This window comes from Buteo buteo, chromosome 8 (genome assembly GCF_964188355.1).
Source record: "Buteo buteo chromosome 8, bButBut1.hap1.1, whole genome shotgun sequence".
Lineage (NCBI taxonomy): Eukaryota > Metazoa > Chordata > Aves > Accipitriformes > Accipitridae > Buteo > Buteo buteo.
In genome coordinates this window covers 37247743-37265722 of record NC_134178.1, presented here as the reverse complement: position 1 = coordinate 37265722, position 17980 = coordinate 37247743, and the positions used below count along the sequence as shown (strand labels likewise).

The window sequence follows — 17980 nt, the reverse complement described above, 5'->3', positions numbered from 1 at the left end:
GTATCTTTTTTTGTACCATTATGTAGCATGGGGGGAGCTAACAAGAATCATAGAATATATAGCATGTCCTTTGCTTACTTAAGATAACTTTTTCAGCTTCAAAGATAGGATACAGCATATTCTAAATGGACAGCACTTCTTTTCCTCATGTTCAACCTCTCTTCTACAAGCTTCGAGTAAAAATTAGAGCTAGACTTGATTAGACAGGTTCACTGGGAACAAAATAAAAATCCCTTTATAGTTAAATAGTAGTCTCCATATTTGATACATGGTTGCTGGCCTCTGAAACCCTTAACTGATGCATCATCACTGACAATCTTCTGTTCTCAGCTTATATTTAAGTTGATCTGTTGTTATCCTCCCTGCTTTCTGCATGCCATAGTTGCAAGAGCAAGCAGTGTCAGTACTCATTCTGACAAAGTTTTCATTACGAATTATAGCCTAGAAATCAAAGTAGACCTTGCAAAAAGCACCTTACACCTTGAGACACAACCTGTGTCTAATCACAACCCCTCCATCTCCATACAGGCCAACAGTTAGTAGTTATTTTTTGAACCCACTCTTGAACAGTAACTCACCTAATCTCTATCCCCAAAGTGACGCCAAAGGAAAGTCTGAGAAGGCAGCAGCACAGAACTTTCCAAGTCTGCCGAGGCAAGAAAAACATTACTTTTTTTCATTATTGGTGTTGTGGTTTGTATAATCTTCTATTGTCTTGTCATCCACACTAAGTAGGAATTATATTTGTAGCCTTGGAATATATTCACAATAAGTCACTTACATAGTTATTCACTGCCTCAGCTCCACTTGATGCAAAAGCTGATTACTGCCACATATTCTTTTCACTATGAATATTATCCCATAAATCAGGGACTCATCTGTATTCCACATCCTGCAACAAGCCCCTCTTGAATAAAGAGTTGAGGCTACCTACCCCAGCATGCCATGTTTCTCCTTCATCTGAGCAGAAGGCCAAAGACTTGTTTTCTACCGCTTTCTCCTTTTTCCAAAAAGGATATTTTTAAACTAATTTGCACCAAACAGAATATAACTTAGCACATCAGAATATTTCTAAAATTTTTCTGTCAGACCTCAGTTGAGTGATTCTAGGACACCCATCTTCAGTAAATCCTTCATAGATGAAATTTTCACCTTGCCAGAAACAGCTGAGAGTACAGCAGAAATTAAAGGTTTAGAAAGAAAATAATGCACCCAGCACCCTGTGTCCCTGTTCTCTAGGTACGGAAGTTTTGTCCCATTTTTGCTCCTTGGGTTTGGAGGTGCACAAATCTCAAGTCACATGAGGCTAGATCAAGGTTAAAGTGGTTTAAAATGCAGTGAAGGAAAACTCAGCTGGGCAAATTGAAGCACAGCAGCAGTCTTAAGATTGTTCATACTCAGAGCACACCAAACTCTTGAAATTCTTCTTAGGTCACAGTAATCAAGAATATTACTAGTATCTCTGAAACTGAACACTTGAAGCATAACAATTCTGCTTTTCTGATACTTTATGAGAAATAAGCATATGAATCCAAATGTGGCAGGCCAAGTATGTAGGACACTTGCTGTATGTTTTGAACAAGACTCAGGATTTGTATTTTTTTTCATGCAACTCCCTCCCAGACAGAAGACAAAGTTACAAATATCTCTGAAAGTGTCAGTTCATCTCACAAATCTTCTATAAAAGCGGCACAAATTTAAAAATAGTCACTCATTTCTTGATGACTGGAATATTTTTCTGGTATCTCTGCCTTTTTTCCTACTGATGGACATTTGAACATAATTGGAGGAAGTGGAATGCAAGATTGGGGTAAATAGAAAGAGGTTGCAGATAATCCAGATTTGGATGTATAAGACTGTTACCTCCTAGAAAGTCTTTTGCAACAGTGCAGTTTAGTGTCTAACATGCCTTTCAAAAGTAATGGAAGCTTCAGTGAAATTCGTGGCTCTTGCCTCAGCACCCAGAACTACACTGATGTGTTTTCTCTTACCTATCAATCACTATCGCAAGCCCGGGTAACAAGGACAAAGAGCACGGTGGCTTTCCTTCCTTAAATAGTGTTGAGGGTAAGGCCTAGACTTGTGAGATTAAAAGAAATCAGAAATTCAAACCCAACCACAATTTCTGGGTCATCGATATGCAGTCTGTGTTTACACTACAGCAGGCAAAATAATTGAGATGGAAAACTGTCTTTATATTAAAAAAATGCTATGAACGTATCTAAACAAAATCCATGAAAACAACAGCCCCTCAGCAGACAAGCACACTCCGAAGAAAACTAAAAATCTCACTTTGGTACTACTTACAGAGAGATTTTGATGAGGATTCCCTGAGGATAATTATTTTCCTGAAGAGCAAGCATAGATAAATGTAAAATACGAGTCGTTATTGTAGCAAGAGCTCAGAATGATCCATGTTTTACAAATGAATTTAAAAAAAAAAAACAAACAGTTGAGAGACATAAGTAAACTCCTTCATACAACCAACTTCTCACTCTTCAGAACAACATGGCCAGAGCATGCTAAGGTGTGGGCATTGTTTGTGGAGCTGTAGATAATGTTGAAGTGTGTGAGATGGCCAGGGCAAAGTGGGCTGTCTTGCCCTTCTTGGCAAATCCTCGGGAATATTTCTGTCCGTTCGGACCGCGTTGCCCAGCTGCTCAGATATCATCAGGAAGTCACTCTTGAGTTCCAAATAGAGCAAGCTGACAGGAGTTAATGCACAACAAAGTAAGGAACAACTGTTGTTGAATGTTAAGCTGGCAAAGGACCATTCGTCCTGTGCCTCAAGTCACCTCAGGAAGCGATGGAAACCACGTTTTGAGCCATTTCTCTGTTACAAACCCAGGCCACGTCTGTCGAGCCCTGAGGATTGGTGCCATGCCAGGGTCGCCTACTCCTCTGCTGTTGGCAGAGCACTGCCAATGGATCACACTGCTGCAACTCAGTGCAAAATTACTCTTCTGTCTCTTAATAACACTATTTAGATAGCACTAAAAAGGGCAGCAGTATTGCTTGTGCTGAGGTGGTGAATCTGCCTAGAGATCAGTATTTGGGGAACAACAAAAAAAAAAAAGTCAGCACGATCACCGAACCACCAGAATTAAACTGCTGTATTTCAGTCTCAGGCACTGAGAATCTACATCCATCTGATTGTCAGACATGAAAAACTGCTGCTGCTCTCATTTCAAGCAAGCGGTATATACCATCCTCCAAAAGAGTTCTGGATCACCTGCCTCTTTCAAAGTCAGAGTGCTGCCTTTTAAATCTCCCATTTTCACGCATTTTGGCTTTAGGAAAATAGAGGTGACATTTAGCAAGGGAAACAATTTCACTGAATGCAGAACTAAAATAGAACACTTTAAAAATCAAAACCTGATCACATTGCAGAATCTCCCAGGTTTAGTCATTGAATAATTTTAACCTAATCAAAGACCAGTACTGCTAGTTACAGTTCCCTCTGCTGTTAAGTGTCAGGTCATGTGAGATTCAGTCTGCTTTGGCGACTGTAAAACTCTTGATAAGAGGCCCAAAAAAAGGATCACACTGAGCCATGCCAATAGTCTATCCAGTCCCCTCTCTTGTCTCCAAGAGCAGATGTCAGCAGTTACATGAGGGCAGATGTGCATGATACTGCTTTCTTGCCTCCAACTCATTTCAGCTCAGGTAATTTTGCTCAAGTCCAGATTCTTTCAGCTTTTCATCTCTTTCCCTACTGTCTCCAATTTTGTAAGAAAGACATTAAGGGAAAAGAGTCATGAACCATGTGACAAGCCAAATCCTGTGCTCTACCTAAACCAAACTTCTTTTTTTTTTTTTTAATTAAAAAAAAAAAGTTTTTTAATTTTTACAGGATTTATTTGTTTGGGCGGTTGTTTCTTTTTTACTAGTATTAAAGATATTTGTGAAAGGTTCTTAAGATTGCAAAAGGTCAATCTCTACCAAAGCACTGAATTTTCTTCTTCATTGCATCTCATATCCTTTTCTCCTGTGCACATCACATGTTTCAGGTTTTGAATACCAGAAAAAAGTAGAAAGTTACTGCACAATAGAAATTTACCACTGTAGAACAAGTTACTTTTGCGATACAATCTCAGCTTTTTAAAAATCAAATTTGCCTGCAATAACCAGGAGTTCAGCTCTTGGCAGTAAGTAGGTTTTCAGCACAGACACCTTCCTGTCAGCCACACAAACATAACAGAGGCACTCTAAAACCATTCGTAAGAGGTAAATGCAGCTTTGAAGCATTAAAACTTAGAGCCACGCAGGAAATAACCTACTCTAAACCCCAAAGGATTTTAGAACGGTCCCATTCAGTGTAACCTGTGGGATTTGGGGCCCAGAATCCCGTGCCCCCTGGCTCCGCAGCCCAGAGGGCAGCATTTTGGCAGCGCTCCCCTGTACAGGTGCTGAGGGTTGGGCGCGTTTGCATCCCATCAGAAGCTCTTCTGAGACAAGAACTAAACTGTACTCTCTTAGCAGTCCTGTTCAAGGCTACTTCCACTCAGGGCACACGTAGTGCTTAGCCACTGCTAGCGGCCTTCGCTCAGATGGAGGATGTGCACAGAAACACTCCGCTAGCCAAAAATTCAGATCAGCGGTCTTGGGAGGTACATACCTGCATGGTGTCAGCGTGACATGTCACACTATCTTGCTAACCTGTGTCTTCATTGTATTTTGCAAGTCAGTGTCACTACGGGTCTTTACCCTGAAGCAAGGGTGAGCATATGCATGAATCTGTCACAACAGACGTTACTCTTCTGTAGGGAAAACAAATTATCCGTAGAGAAAATGCCTATACGATAATCTGCTTTGACACAAGGGATTTACTTTGTCCCACTCAAACACATTTGCCCATTTACATTTTAAAAATTGCGGCCTTCAAAATGTTATCGCAGCACTGCAGGAATCTTTCACCTTGGCAGACAGCGCGAGGCTTCTCACACATTAAATGAATGGCGTAGTGGTTTTATTGTGCTAAGCTAAGCTAAGCACTTAACTCATTAATTCATCTCCACTACTCGCTTTAAGGAAGACCTGCTATTTTAAATGAGGCATACCTCTTTTTTTTCCCCCCTCAAACATTTACACAATCTCTTCTTTACCCGAAGCTTGTCAGTCATAGCTAGCACAGATCTAGAAGCCCAAGTGGGGTTTTTTCAGTGTTGCCAGAATTTTCATTAATTTCTTCACATTTGAAGAGCTTCCGTTTGGCACGGGCTCTGAAAGTCAATTACTACAAGTACACAAAAGATTGCTATGTTGATCAAGATATCTTAGCCACACTTGTAACGTTTTAGTACGCCTTAAAGCAAACTCTTGTTTATTGAAACAAGCTACACAATTAATTTGTCAAGAAACATGGATCTGCACAACTGGTTCAACCTTACTAAGTATCTGCTAGCTCAGAATAATTCTGAATTCCTCAAGAAGTAAATGAAACATCCACAGCCCTACTGTAATACTTCCTGCGGTACTAACGCCAGTGGGGGAACTGGTGCTATTGGCCTGTTTACAGACATATGCAAGCCTATTGCTCTGCTCAGAACAGAACTGTAAGAGTTTTCTGTTTCACTGAGAGGGGAGGAGACAGTGGTGTTAATCTGAGGATGGAACAAAATGCTGTAGACGTGTAAAAATGACCTTATTTTTGCATTATAGGACAGCATCAAAACACGTAGACAAAGATCTTGGAAATATAGAAGAAAACAAAAAACTAGAAGAAAACAATCACAAATCTGAAACTTAAGAGAAAATGTGTCAGTCATCATTCCAGGTAAGCGTTTCGTATTGCAGCATTTAACATCTCTTTGTCCACCATTTCTCTCTAGTGATCACAGTGGTAGCTTGGAGTCTGTTGCTCACCTTTCGGAGGTTAGGCACTGGAGTGATTTCGAGTGGTGTAGCATTAGGACAGACTCACTCAAGCCCCAAGCCAGTGGAGAATTCATACCTGCATATGCACATATTAAAAAAGCCTGACACTTAGACATAACTTAGTACTTGGCTTTATTTTAATCCACATATGTGGGGAAATGAAAACACAAATTAGTATAATGTATTGCTGTGGTATACATGTGTGTGTGTGTATGTGTATGTATATGAAGAGTATGTTTAGGTATAGTTTAGAATGTTTTGAGTTATGACTTGAAATGTTTACAGGATCCTTCTTCCCTTACTGAAAGCAATCGTTTCCAAGTCCTTGGTCAGCTTGCTTTATTCATCATCACCGCAAAAGGCATGAAACTTTCCTGAAAACAAAATCATTCTTGTACTCAAGTCTTCACATACTTATACTATTATCGATTTTATCCTGGAAAGAGACACTGTATATTAAGTTAGTAACAGGTATGAAAGTTTCCCCAGCTGGGCATTGTATAAAATAAACTGTATATAAATAATTAGGTATATGCAGAAGTTCTGTTAGGAATTACCAGAGCACTACAAAACACCAACAGCACCACCCGCTGTTCACATATATATACACCACTGCTGCATATATAGATATATGCCACTGCTGCATCTCTCCTCTTAGTACCTAAAGTAGGGATTTAGACCATTTTTCTGGCCAACTAAGGCCATTTTAAATTAACACTGCAGTAGCACAAGAGTGTGGAAACCAGCTAACCATATAGAGGTTTCCCGAGTTAGTCATCAACTGTTCTTAAAAATGAGAGTAGTAGATGTTCAGTGGTGCTGCGTCGTGAGTTCCTCAACAGGAAAGCTGTAGACGGCCCTCATTTTCAGTGGCCTTAAGTAAATAGCATTGGATACCTACTTGAGGTAGCAGGGTTTTAAAGCCTATAGTGGAATTATGACATTTCACATTTAGATAAAATGTTTCTTACTTAAATAAAGACGGCTCTCCTTAAGAATTTCAATATGTTAGTATTGTCTGAAATTTTAAAGTACAAGGCACTATTTTTGCACTAAATTTTAAGCATTCGCTGAATTATAGAGAGTGATTATATAGTATATAAAGAGATGTAGCATTGCTGTATGCACTTTGCTAGCAATATCACTGTTTTACTAGTTTGGAAAAGGGAATTGGGAATACCAAGAATTATGCCCTATGAATTATTTAAAAGTGGAAAATAAGTAAATTTGTATTTTGAAAAAGTTGCAGTGTAAATACCCAGCATTTCTACTGCAATTCTATGGGAATATTCTCTAATCTTTTTGGTTCGGGCTTGGTTTGTATTTTTTTTTCCAGACCTGGTACCTTCTGCAATATTGAGGTGGTTAGATGGAGCTGAAGTTAGCCGGGGGTCTTTATTGAACATAGGAGTTCAATAACATCCTGTGCCTTCAGGGCAATCTTTTACTCATTATTTTATTTCTTCAGATCAGTAGATCTACATAAATGAAATGGACATAAATCCATTACTTACCAGATAAACTTACTGGATTTACTGAGAACAATATTGCAGCAGCTATTCTTATCGTGAAAGAAAGTACCATTCATGTAGCTGTTTATTTGAAGGTTAGATACTGAGTAGTTATGTTGGTTAACATATTTTAAAATGTTTAACTGGCTTTGTCTTTCATATTTTCAGAGAATACATATAGAATTGAAGCATGAACGTGGATTGTATTTAAACATATACAAAGAAGTGACAGCTATTCATGGTTCAAGTATTAAACAGATCATACTACCAAGTTTTCAAAGGATTTTAGACACAATTATCTCAAGCTAAAAAAACCCCACAAACTAATTTTGGCAACAGCCATGATAATAGGTCACCATGTTGTGTTCTGTTTGAAATATTTTTTTGTAAATGTCTGCACTGAAGATTTCTTTTTGTTTGCCTTTATGTAAATTTTTTACGTAGCTATTTTTATACACTGTAAGGCTTTGTTCTGGGAGTTGCTGTTAATCTGATGTATAGTGTAATGGTTTTATTTCAATTGTTTTTATGACACCCTTTGAGCAGGTACATGTCTAATTCTGATTGTTATCAGTGAAGCCTCTGCTTTGTAGCAAGTACCTAGAGTGTAAGATTGTTTTAAAGGAAAATGTCAAACTCCTTTCTCATTCTTTGAAATCACACTAAAGAGGAAGGGTGACAGCTGTGACAAGAATAAACTAAATTGTTAATAGAAGTGAACATTTAAAAAATCGTGCAAAGCTAAGCAGCCAGGAAGGGAATAAAGAGTTTCCACGGAGAAGCTGGGTATTGAGCAAGGAACACAATGAAAAATTCCTAGCCTATGTAGACTGTGGCTAATAATCATCATCTTCTAGAGCAAGACACACATTTTATTGATATATTATCAGTCGTCTTTCATGTTAGAATTAGGATAAGGAACTGGAATTCTGGATTAATTTTAATTCCTTTATGTTATCCGCTGCCTTAAAGTACTGTACCTTTTCTTCATTTCAAAAAGATACCAGTCAGAATTGGAAACTTTTTTTAAAAAGTGGTCATATCAAAGCTGCATTTTTTTTTCCACAAAAATAGAATATATATATTTTTTGTGTGTTTTTGTTAACTATGCTACAGATATTGAATGCACCTTGAGATAATTTTAGTGTTTTTAACTGGTACCTAATTTATCAAACAGTACATATAATTGTAACAATGAAATGTCTATGTATCTTTAGTTACATTCAAGTTTGTAACTTTATAAACATGTTTTAATGCTTGAGGGAATTTTTAGAATGGTACTGATAAGAAAATGTTTTAGGGTGAATGGCCAATAGAAAGTTGTACTTAAGGGAGAGAAGTTTCAACTTATGCAGGTTAGTTTCTGGAAGAAAGTAACAGGCAGCTTTGATGGAGAGGAACAGTAGAGTAAGCAGAACATCAGGTTTCCATTTACAAATATCCAGGGAAAAAGTAAGTTTTTATAGACTGGTAGGCAAAAATAAATAAATAAATAAAAGAATAAGATGGACGTTAGGAAATGTATTTTGCCACTTTTGCATTATTTAGGGGGAAGAAAACACTGTTACTTGTAAATTTGTAAAATGTTAAATGTCTGGGCAGTAGTGACTGATGTCTTAATAAAAGCTTCCTGTAGTGCATTGGCATGGATTAAATACATAAGATGTCCTATAAACTCTATGCTGTATAAAATATTAGAGGGAAATCCTGTTATATGCCTCTAAACTTTGATTTGTTACTGTTTTATTTGGCAAAAAGAAAAAAAATAATAATAATCTTGGTCAATATTGAAACCAAAGTAAAATGGGGGAAAAAACCAAAGTAATTTGTTTTGCATGGCTAAGCCATTCTGTTATCTCTGTAAATATTGTGATTTTTTTCTTTTTAGAATTTTGTTAAAAAAATTCTAAAATTTTTAAACACCTGTTTTTCCAAAATAAAACGTGAACACACAAAAAAGTTACTTTATATACAAATATATCTTTTTCTTTTGGTGCGAGAACACTGCCAAGTGATACACATTTTTAAAAAAAAAAAGAAACCCACAGTGGGCGTGACTCTAAACAGGTAAAGTTGTAAGAGAGTGCTGTGAAGGAGTGTGCAAACACCACCTATCTTTGTTTATAACACTACAAATAGTTCTTAAATACAGAGAAGAAACCTCCAAAGATCATAAGGGAAAGCATAGGGAAGGGCTGAAAATTTTCATACCACTGTCTGGGGAATACAGGGGAGAGGAGAAGAAAAAAAAGTCCTTCGACTTCCACAGCTACGAAAAGGAATAACAGCTCCTCACCTTTTGGCATTCTGCTAGATCTCCTATGCACTTTAAATCATCAGTCCTGGGAGCTGGGTTTTTCACTGCTCCGAGTTCACTATAGGCACGTTTCAAGAACCAAGACCGCAAAAGAATTAATGTTTCTATCCATGCCTAAACAACAATAAAACTGAAGTATGTCTTCACTCGCTTGTCTGAAATCTCAGTTTGCAAGAACACGTATGAGCACGAGGGAGGGCGCTTCCCTAGGGCTCGCGCTGTCGCCGACTCTCAAACCTGCAGGTGAGCCCCCGCAGAGCCTGGCTGGGACAAAAAGTCCCTCGGAGCCCAGGGGGCTCGGGGCGGGGGGGGGGGTCTGGGTCTTCTCAGAGACCAGAGGCTCAGGACCTAGAGAGCGCAAGCCCTCGCTCGGAGAAGACCTTCCGAAAGGTGATCACGCATGTGACCTCATTAAAAAAATACCCTAGTAATGAATCTTGGGGGGGGGGGCTGTTCAAAGCTGGGTTTGTACACCCCTGTGGAGTTCAACTGCAGCGTACTACACACAGGAAGAAAAAACAATCCCTGGTCACAAATGGTTTAAAAGCGTGACAACGGGGAGTGAGCGGGAGAGCTGACCCTCTGGTTTTCAGGTTGGGAAATTAAGACAGTTTGTGGTGTCTGTTCATGGCCGTACAGGAAACCGCCACTCAGGCTGGAACAAACCAACAGGTTTGTCTGCATGCTGCAAAGGCAGCAGCGTGCAAAAATACCCCACGGGCTTCCCAAGCAACTAACTCCCCAGAAGCAATAATACCAAAACTAGCTGTACTGCTGTGGATATGAGCCGCTATTAAAGCACTCACACAGAAATGTGATAATGATGCAGCCAGAAGGTGAGGCCTTCTGGGGGGAAAAAGAAAATAAAAAAATAGTTAGGGTCAACAGAACAAAAGGCAAAGCATCGGGGACATTTTGTACTGGTTCTGAGTGCTACAGAACAGCCGCTCTTCTAGGGCTTTACCGCACCTACAGCTACTGCGCTGCTGGGGCCAGCAGCTGGTCAGAGCCTTAGCTGGTGTTAAATGCCGACCAGACTGCTTGCCAGTAAAACAAATGATCCACACCCGATCGTCTGTATGGTATCCATGACTTGCCAACATCAATGCAGCGCTACAGATGGTTTAGGCAATATGTTACACCTTTTCCTGGACAGAGAGTTTTCATTCTGTCATGTTTTGAAATACAGATCTAAATAAGTAATTCTAAATTCTGTATCAGTTATTACTTGACCATTATGAGATACTAACGTGAGTTTTATCCATAGTGGTAGCAGTCCATCAAGACAGACAAAAAAATGAATAAATGTAAATTTGTTGTCTTTTTTTAAAGATAAATTTCTTCAGGGAACATCCGATATTCACCTAATATCCTCAGCTGCTGGCTGTTGCAGTTAAATCTGATTTACTTGTACTACCACATGTAGCTGGATACCTTCCTGTTGACTTCATGTTTAGACAGCCATATGTATGTAATTATCTCCGCTAAGATTAAGCAGTGACATATGAAATGAGATCATGACCCCCTGTGTCAACCACATCTGTGCAAATGTTTTCTGGGTTTTGCTTTGACAAGAATGCATTGCCATCCAGGTGTCTGCTTCCGCAAATTGCCCAATACAGGTTTTTCAAACAGATTTCTCCTCCAGGCAGAAGAAGATGGAGGGAATGCAGGAGGTACATAACTTCTTCTAGTTACGTGTTTCTCCTATCCCCTGAAGAGCAGCCACACTCTTCTGGAAGAGGGTAGCATCCTCAAGCGGCATAATTCGGTGCTGAGCAAGGGTGACTTCAGCCGTCCCTCACGGTGGTCTGCCAGGGAGCGGGGGCACCCCCTTATCGCAGCAGGAGGGGAGGGAACGGGGGAAGACAAGGCACAAACCAACCCACCCACCCACCACACACACCTGAACCGTGGATGCTTCCTGTGTAATGCAGCACACACTTTTAATGACAAGTCGCTACATTTCAAATTATCAGAGCATCAGAAACTAAGCTTATTGCTTATTACCAAATTACGTCGAAGTCAATTTTTAAAATCAGACTAACTCTGTCCACCCAGCCACTCACAATTCTTTAAATGTCCCGTAATTCATGCATTTTTCTCATTTACATTCTAAATAGAGACATTTACTCTGTTAGCAGCAAGGCATTCACTTTGATGTAGTAAGGAAATTCAGCCTGAAAAGGCAGAGCCTGACAAATTATTAGGAAATTTTGTTCCTTAGCGAGAAAACAGTATTGTACCTCTCTCATTGCCGCCTCCCCCCCCCCCCCCCCCCGATGTTTTGCCTGTTCTCGTGTTCCACCTGGTGATACAGGTAAGGCTTCCATCGTCCTCTGTTCCCTGTCCTAGTGCTCGTTTTCACATCTCCTGTCACGTATAGATTGATTCTCTGCTGCACTCGCCATCATTTGCTTATGGGTACGACAGTTCAGAAATGCCAAAGCACCTTGAGATAAATACCAGCACTTTAACACAACTGTAAACATAAAATGGGCTGTGAAACAGGAATAAAAATAGAAATATACCCAACTTCCCATGCTTGGGCTTCTACACGTTGGTATCCATTGTTCTGGAGTCCCCTGGAGTTTCCCCAATTTGAAAAAAAATGCACAAAATCTAATCCACACTACAAAGGCTCAACTGTAATACCGTAACATACCTATAGCACTAATGTGCCTAAGTCGCCTACTCTTTTTTTTGGCTAACCCTTTTCCCATCACTCATACAACTAGAAATAATGTTAAATAAATAACATTAGGAATCTTTGTACTGGAACACCAGCACAAGTCTTATGTTAAAGGATGTGTTCTTTCTTCATATATTTCAGTCCATGTAGTTGTGATGCAAGAATTTATTGCACGCTACCGAGCCCTGGACTTGAAAAAGCAGAGGGAAGAAAGTAACATCCTGTTGCTCTAAGAATTAACAGATTAAATTCTATTTAAATACAGTCATTTCCTTTTGCCACATTTCCTCCCCATTTACTTTTTCTAGGAAAAAGCAGTCCCTCTTTCAATAGAAACCTACATTCAACCTCACTCAGAAAAACACTCTATATAATAAAGCTTATATTAAAAGAGGCCAACTACAAATCCAGAACAGGAGCAATTCTTCTCTCAGCTCAAACTCATATCATCCTAATCCTTTTTCCCCCCTGAGATTCTCACCAGAGCAGGCAAGTAATCACCTACATAGGTACACCACTGATGACAATTTGTTTTCTCCAGAGCTAGAAAGCAAATACAAATTCAGACTGTGTTGTAAGTGTTCAATAATCTCTACACACCAGATCCAAGATTTCATTAATATTTGCATCTGTCACAAGAAGAGCTAGTTAGCATGGACAACAGAATACATTTAAAAGGAAGAACATAATTGAATCTAAATTCAGGAAATGAAATTAATTAAAGAATCAAATAAAACCTCACATAGACAAAATATTTCCACAAATTCAATTTCAGTGATGTTGATATAAAAGCTCTCTCTGTTTTTATTACTCCAAATAAAGAAAGATCACACTCATTTCCATGAATTTAAGAAAGTAAACACACACAACAAACACAACTGGCCAAAGTGACTGCACTTACTAAACAGAAAGAAACAAGATCTGGAAATCAGATCAGAGAGACTTTCTGACAAAATTAGAGTTAGCAAGATTACCAGCGTGCGGAATAAGGTCGCTTCAATTCTACGTGCAATGTCTTTCTAACCCCCACTTGCTGTACCTTGAAGTAATCCATTTTGCAGTGCAGTCTGGGTCTGCTGCGTGTCTTCTGCACAGCGCCGGGTCCCACATTTTCCTAATCCAAAATGTATCAGGAACAACAGTAGAAAAGCATTTTTTTCACTGAAATTTTTTAGGCAGGGATAAGAATTACAAGTTTGGCAACAAAAGCCAGCAATGGCTAAAAGCTCTTAAGAAAGTAACATTGGTGGACCACCTCCTTTTACACTGCCTCTGCCTGAAAAATCAATTGTTTGGTCTTTCAAAAAAGGGGTGAGGGAGAGAAGGGAAGAGTGAAATTGCCAGTAAATACAAGCACAACACACTAAAAATTATCTCTAGCGGCAGCTAAATCTTTTTCAAGTGCAAACCTTTCCAAAAAAAAGGGGGGGGGGGGGGGGGCACAAAAAAGGAGCTGCAATGGGATTGTTGCTGTGGTCACTGCCCTCCAGGGATGTAGTCCTTAGACAGATGCAGTGCTCCATCCTAATGCAATCTCTGCTGCTCTCTCTGGAGTGCTTACTCAAACATTTGCTCTCTCATTATGTATATGCTTTTCCACATTTACACTAGCTAAAAGGTGCTAATAGCTATGACCAAGAATGCATCTGGATCCCAAGGCAGTCAAACCTATCCTTTATGAAGCTGCTACCCTTAGTGGCCACCTTTAGCTCCAACAGAGAAAGCCATCAAACCTCTTCATTTAGCTCCAGAGAGGCAGCAATCTATAGTATAGGGCAGAGGTAGATTCGACAAATTAACAAATCCATCTATTTCCATTTGCAGCAGGACAGAGATTTAAACGTTGACAAGCAACTTTAACCATTACAGAAGGCATGCAGAGAGTTTGCATTAAGCAGGATATATTTGCTTCCAAAGTTTTAAGAAAGGTCTAATGGCTGAACCAGCAGAAGCACCTGGAGCAGAACTTGTTGAAGCACTATTCCAGCCTCAACATAGCAGCAGGTACCAGGAGAACTTTTTAAACATTTCTCCAATCAGTACAATTCAACTCAAAGTTCAGATATTAACTGAGAAAAAAAACTTTCTCGTGATCTGTGAAAATAATCAGCCTGGACAGGATGAGCCTCTTCAACTCTAAGAGATATGGTGACCAAACACAAACAGCTCAGCTTCCTCACTATACATAATACTGCCTTTATTATAATAATTCAGCTTTCGATGCAAAAACATTTACATAAATTTACATGAGGAGAAGTATTCAAGTGCATTTCAAGGTATTATTAACTAATAAATCCTTCTCAAATGATATTTTAATGCACTCAGTTCTTTCATCCAACTAGATCTTGACACAAGACGTGTATAATAAGAAATCCAGCATAAAAATGCATTACTCACCATCCCTAATAAATCCACTTGAAATAAGAGGCATGGCTGTTTGTTGCTGGCTGGGCATGTGGAAGAGACATGCCCAAAGAAGCAGTGAACATGCTGTACTAAACAGCAAAGGCGAGAGAATTTCTAAGTGGGAGAACAGCCTCTCTGTTTCCACCATCCTGAAGAGAATGTGGTGTGAAGATATCACAGATAGCACACCCGTTATGCATTACTGATGCTCATCCACATGGGAAAAATACTACGTTCTGGCTAATGCAAAAACTAACACAGCAGGACAAAGGTGGTAAGTGAGAAACTGTCAGGAACCGAGATGGAACAAATAATGAAATTACTCACAAGACATTAAAGCTGACCAAGAATCATTAGAAAAGATCCCAAGAAAATTAAATTGGGAATGAGAATTTTCTCAAAAAGAAACTAAAACAACATCTGTAAATTTCACAGGAAAGAAAAATAACAGGCTACCCAGAAAAAAACGCTGTCTGCAATAGCAGCTATAAAGTATCCAAACAGATTTGGAAAGCTGATTTATAAAGTTCTAAGTAAAAATTTGCAACCCGCTCCAAAACAAGTACCATAATCTGAAACTAACTGGAAGCTACATATTTCCCAGGACATGTGAGAAACCAAAAGAGTTTTGAGCATGTAGGAACTAATGAGCTACAACTGAGAATAAAAGAGCTTTTAAATTAAATATGTCACCTTAAGGAAGAGTTCAAAAGATTGCAGACTACTATGGAAGACAGCCTAAGCAGGGGAGGAATCAAGATTGGTTTTTAGATATGTTTGCAGGACTTCCTTACTGTCTTGGGTTCTAGACAGACCCGGTCATGCAAGGTCCGGTTTCAGAAGAATTACCTGCTAGGTTGTTGCCTCAGGGTCTGACTCTCCTCCTTTACATTGCAGGCTTGAGACGTAACTGATAGGGACTATATAGATTAGTCAACATATTACTAATAATTAATAAAACAAATAACCTCATTAGCTAATAGACTACTGTTACCAATTTACATTATTTTGATTGCTATTACACACAGCTACAAAGCTACTGTTTATCGCTGTTAAATCCTATTAACTACACACAACTACTATGAAATACAAGCCTGCCCCCTTTCTCTCCCCAGACCATTAAACATTAAGGTGCAAGCTATCACTCTTGGCTCTACCCTCCTACACCGGGTCTTTCCAAAACAGACCTGACAGGTAGTCCAGCGAGTTGCCCCAAGGGTTCCCTCTGGCATCATGGTGGCCTTGGATAAGTGGGCCAGCTATGCTACCGTCTCTAAAAGTTCACACTCTTACTGCAAAAAATCTGCCCCCCTTTTTTCTTTACCCAGTCTTTATCTTACTTTCCACCTTTCCATTTCTGAACCCACCTTTTTGCTCCCCTTGTACCTCCTTTTCTCCAGCCAGTCTCCTCTCAAATGAACAATCTGCTTCTAATTACTTCTTCATTAGTCCCAATTCTGATACATCTGTACCCAAATTCAGCGCTTTCGTTATCAGTACTGCAGAAATCTTAGCTTCATCTGGTACTACTGACAAGAGTTACCTAACTGAGGGTGGCCTGGCAAGACAAACTCCCCTACAGCTGCCTGGTTCACGCTGGTTACCTTTAGTTTACATGCCCTCTGAGACAAATCACTCTACTTGAGACTTGATACCACTATCTGGTTCCAGTTAAGTACAAGCACTTTCCTATCTTCCACATGAAGAGCGTGCACATGACAGCAGCTTGTTTTTCCAGATTGTTTCCATTTGCATACGCCATCCTGCTCTCTCTCAGCTGATGGATTACAAAGTATTGCCCTTGATGTGCGCTTTGGACAATCTGCAGGCTTCCTGCAGAGACCTCAGAATAAAAGGCCTGCTATTCCAGCAGGACATGTTGCTCCCTCCCATAGGTTAACTGAAAGCGATCTGAGGGAGGACAAAATCCATAGAGGTCATGGCCAAATGAATCATTTGTGCAATAGGCAGAGGTAGCCTAGCTGTAATGTAGCACAGAAAATGAGCTGATTTAAATCCACAACACTGAAATTCAGAAGCAGCAGAAATGTTTTGCTCCCATCCCCTTGCCCCCCAAATAAAATTGACGGCGCATTGTTAACTACACCGAGTATGCAGCAAAGCAAAGCACTGTGTAGAGAGAGCATCCAAAGTTGCACCAGTGCCTGAAGTAACCAGTGGAAGCAGAGCTTACTACTTGGAGCAGAACGCGATGTTCACCCCCTCACACTTCTGGTGCCTGAACTAGTGTGAGCGAGCGTGCTCCGAGGGAGAAAGTGTCCCGCGTGAACACATCTGGGCCAGGGGAAAGTTTTAGGTACACTGTGCAATACCACAGTTAACATTAACGGGGGGTTGACTGTAGACAGTTAACTTTATTAGCCACAAAGATCAAGCAATCATCGCAAACGTACCCTTCCGATCCCTAATCATTCTTGAGAGCAGGCGGAATTTTGTATTTTGAACTAGCAGTCCGTCTTCCCTCACGTCAGAGATCATTTCCTTCCAGTACAGTCTCAGCACCTGGAGAGCAAGGCAGCGTTAATAGGTTTCTTTTCCCCTACTGATGCTGAACAGCCTGTAATTAATCACACTGTCACTGGATCCTATTCTGAGGAGAAAAGTAAGCTAAGCGTTATTTGTATTTCTAAATATGTTAGGCATTTACAATATGGTTTTAACAGTTGATACGCTGAATTTCTCTGACACTGGTTTGAATGGCAAAATGACAACAGTTTAGTATGTGGAGATCTGCTAGCCATTTCTACACCCTGGCTGGAAGCACCCAGGCTCAACAAAACAATTACAAGAATTGTTTTCTCCTTTTCTTCTAAAATCTGTTCTCACTAAAAACCCAAACTCCATTACCATTCCAGGTAACGTTATGTTGGCAGTTGCTTCTTGCCTGTAATTAGCCTGTTCACAAGGTGTTGGTGACATTGCTTACTTCAACACTTTCCAATAAAAAGGTTCAACTCTCAGAATTGTTCAGAATTTTTTCAGCCGGGGCTGAACTGGGCTGCAATCTGTGATGACTTAGCCATTTTTTATATTCCTACATTCTGCAAAATAAAGCCTCGTACAACAGTGAGCTCAGGGCCCTTCAGCTGAGACATCCGCCCTCCTGAGCGGCCACCTCAGGCAAACGACAGCAACCTACCAGATTTTTCCAAACAT

The 17980-nt window shown here is 39.8% G+C and overlaps 1 protein-coding gene and 1 long non-coding RNA gene across 6 annotated transcripts in view; one reads left to right on the top strand and one right to left on the bottom strand.

Annotated features, from left to right (window-relative positions):
• ALCAM (activated leukocyte cell adhesion molecule) overlaps positions 1–9028 on the top strand; it is a 123615-nt gene extending 114587 nt beyond the window's left edge. For 4 of the 5 annotated variants that reach the window (XM_075034150.1, XM_075034148.1, XM_075034152.1 and 1 more), the window contains exons 15-17: positions 598–654; positions 5662–5776; positions 7557–9028. In XM_075034150.1, coding sequence (XP_074890251.1) covers positions 598–654; positions 5662–5749 — 145 coding nt within the window. In that variant the 3' untranslated portion in view covers positions 5750–5776; positions 7557–9028. The remainder of the gene's footprint in view (positions 1–597; positions 655–5661; positions 5777–7556) is intronic. The other variant, XM_075034149.1, reaches the window with a different exon arrangement.
• Positions 9029–14929: 5901 nt separating this feature from the next.
• On the bottom strand, positions 14930–16403 carry LOC142034100 (uncharacterized). The gene is made up of 3 exons (XR_012651443.1): positions 16347–16403; positions 15653–15723; positions 14930–14952 (listed from the first exon to the last, which is right to left on the bottom strand). It is a non-coding gene; the product is annotated as an uncharacterized LOC142034100 (long non-coding RNA).
• Positions 16404–17980: the final 1577 nt, after the last annotated feature.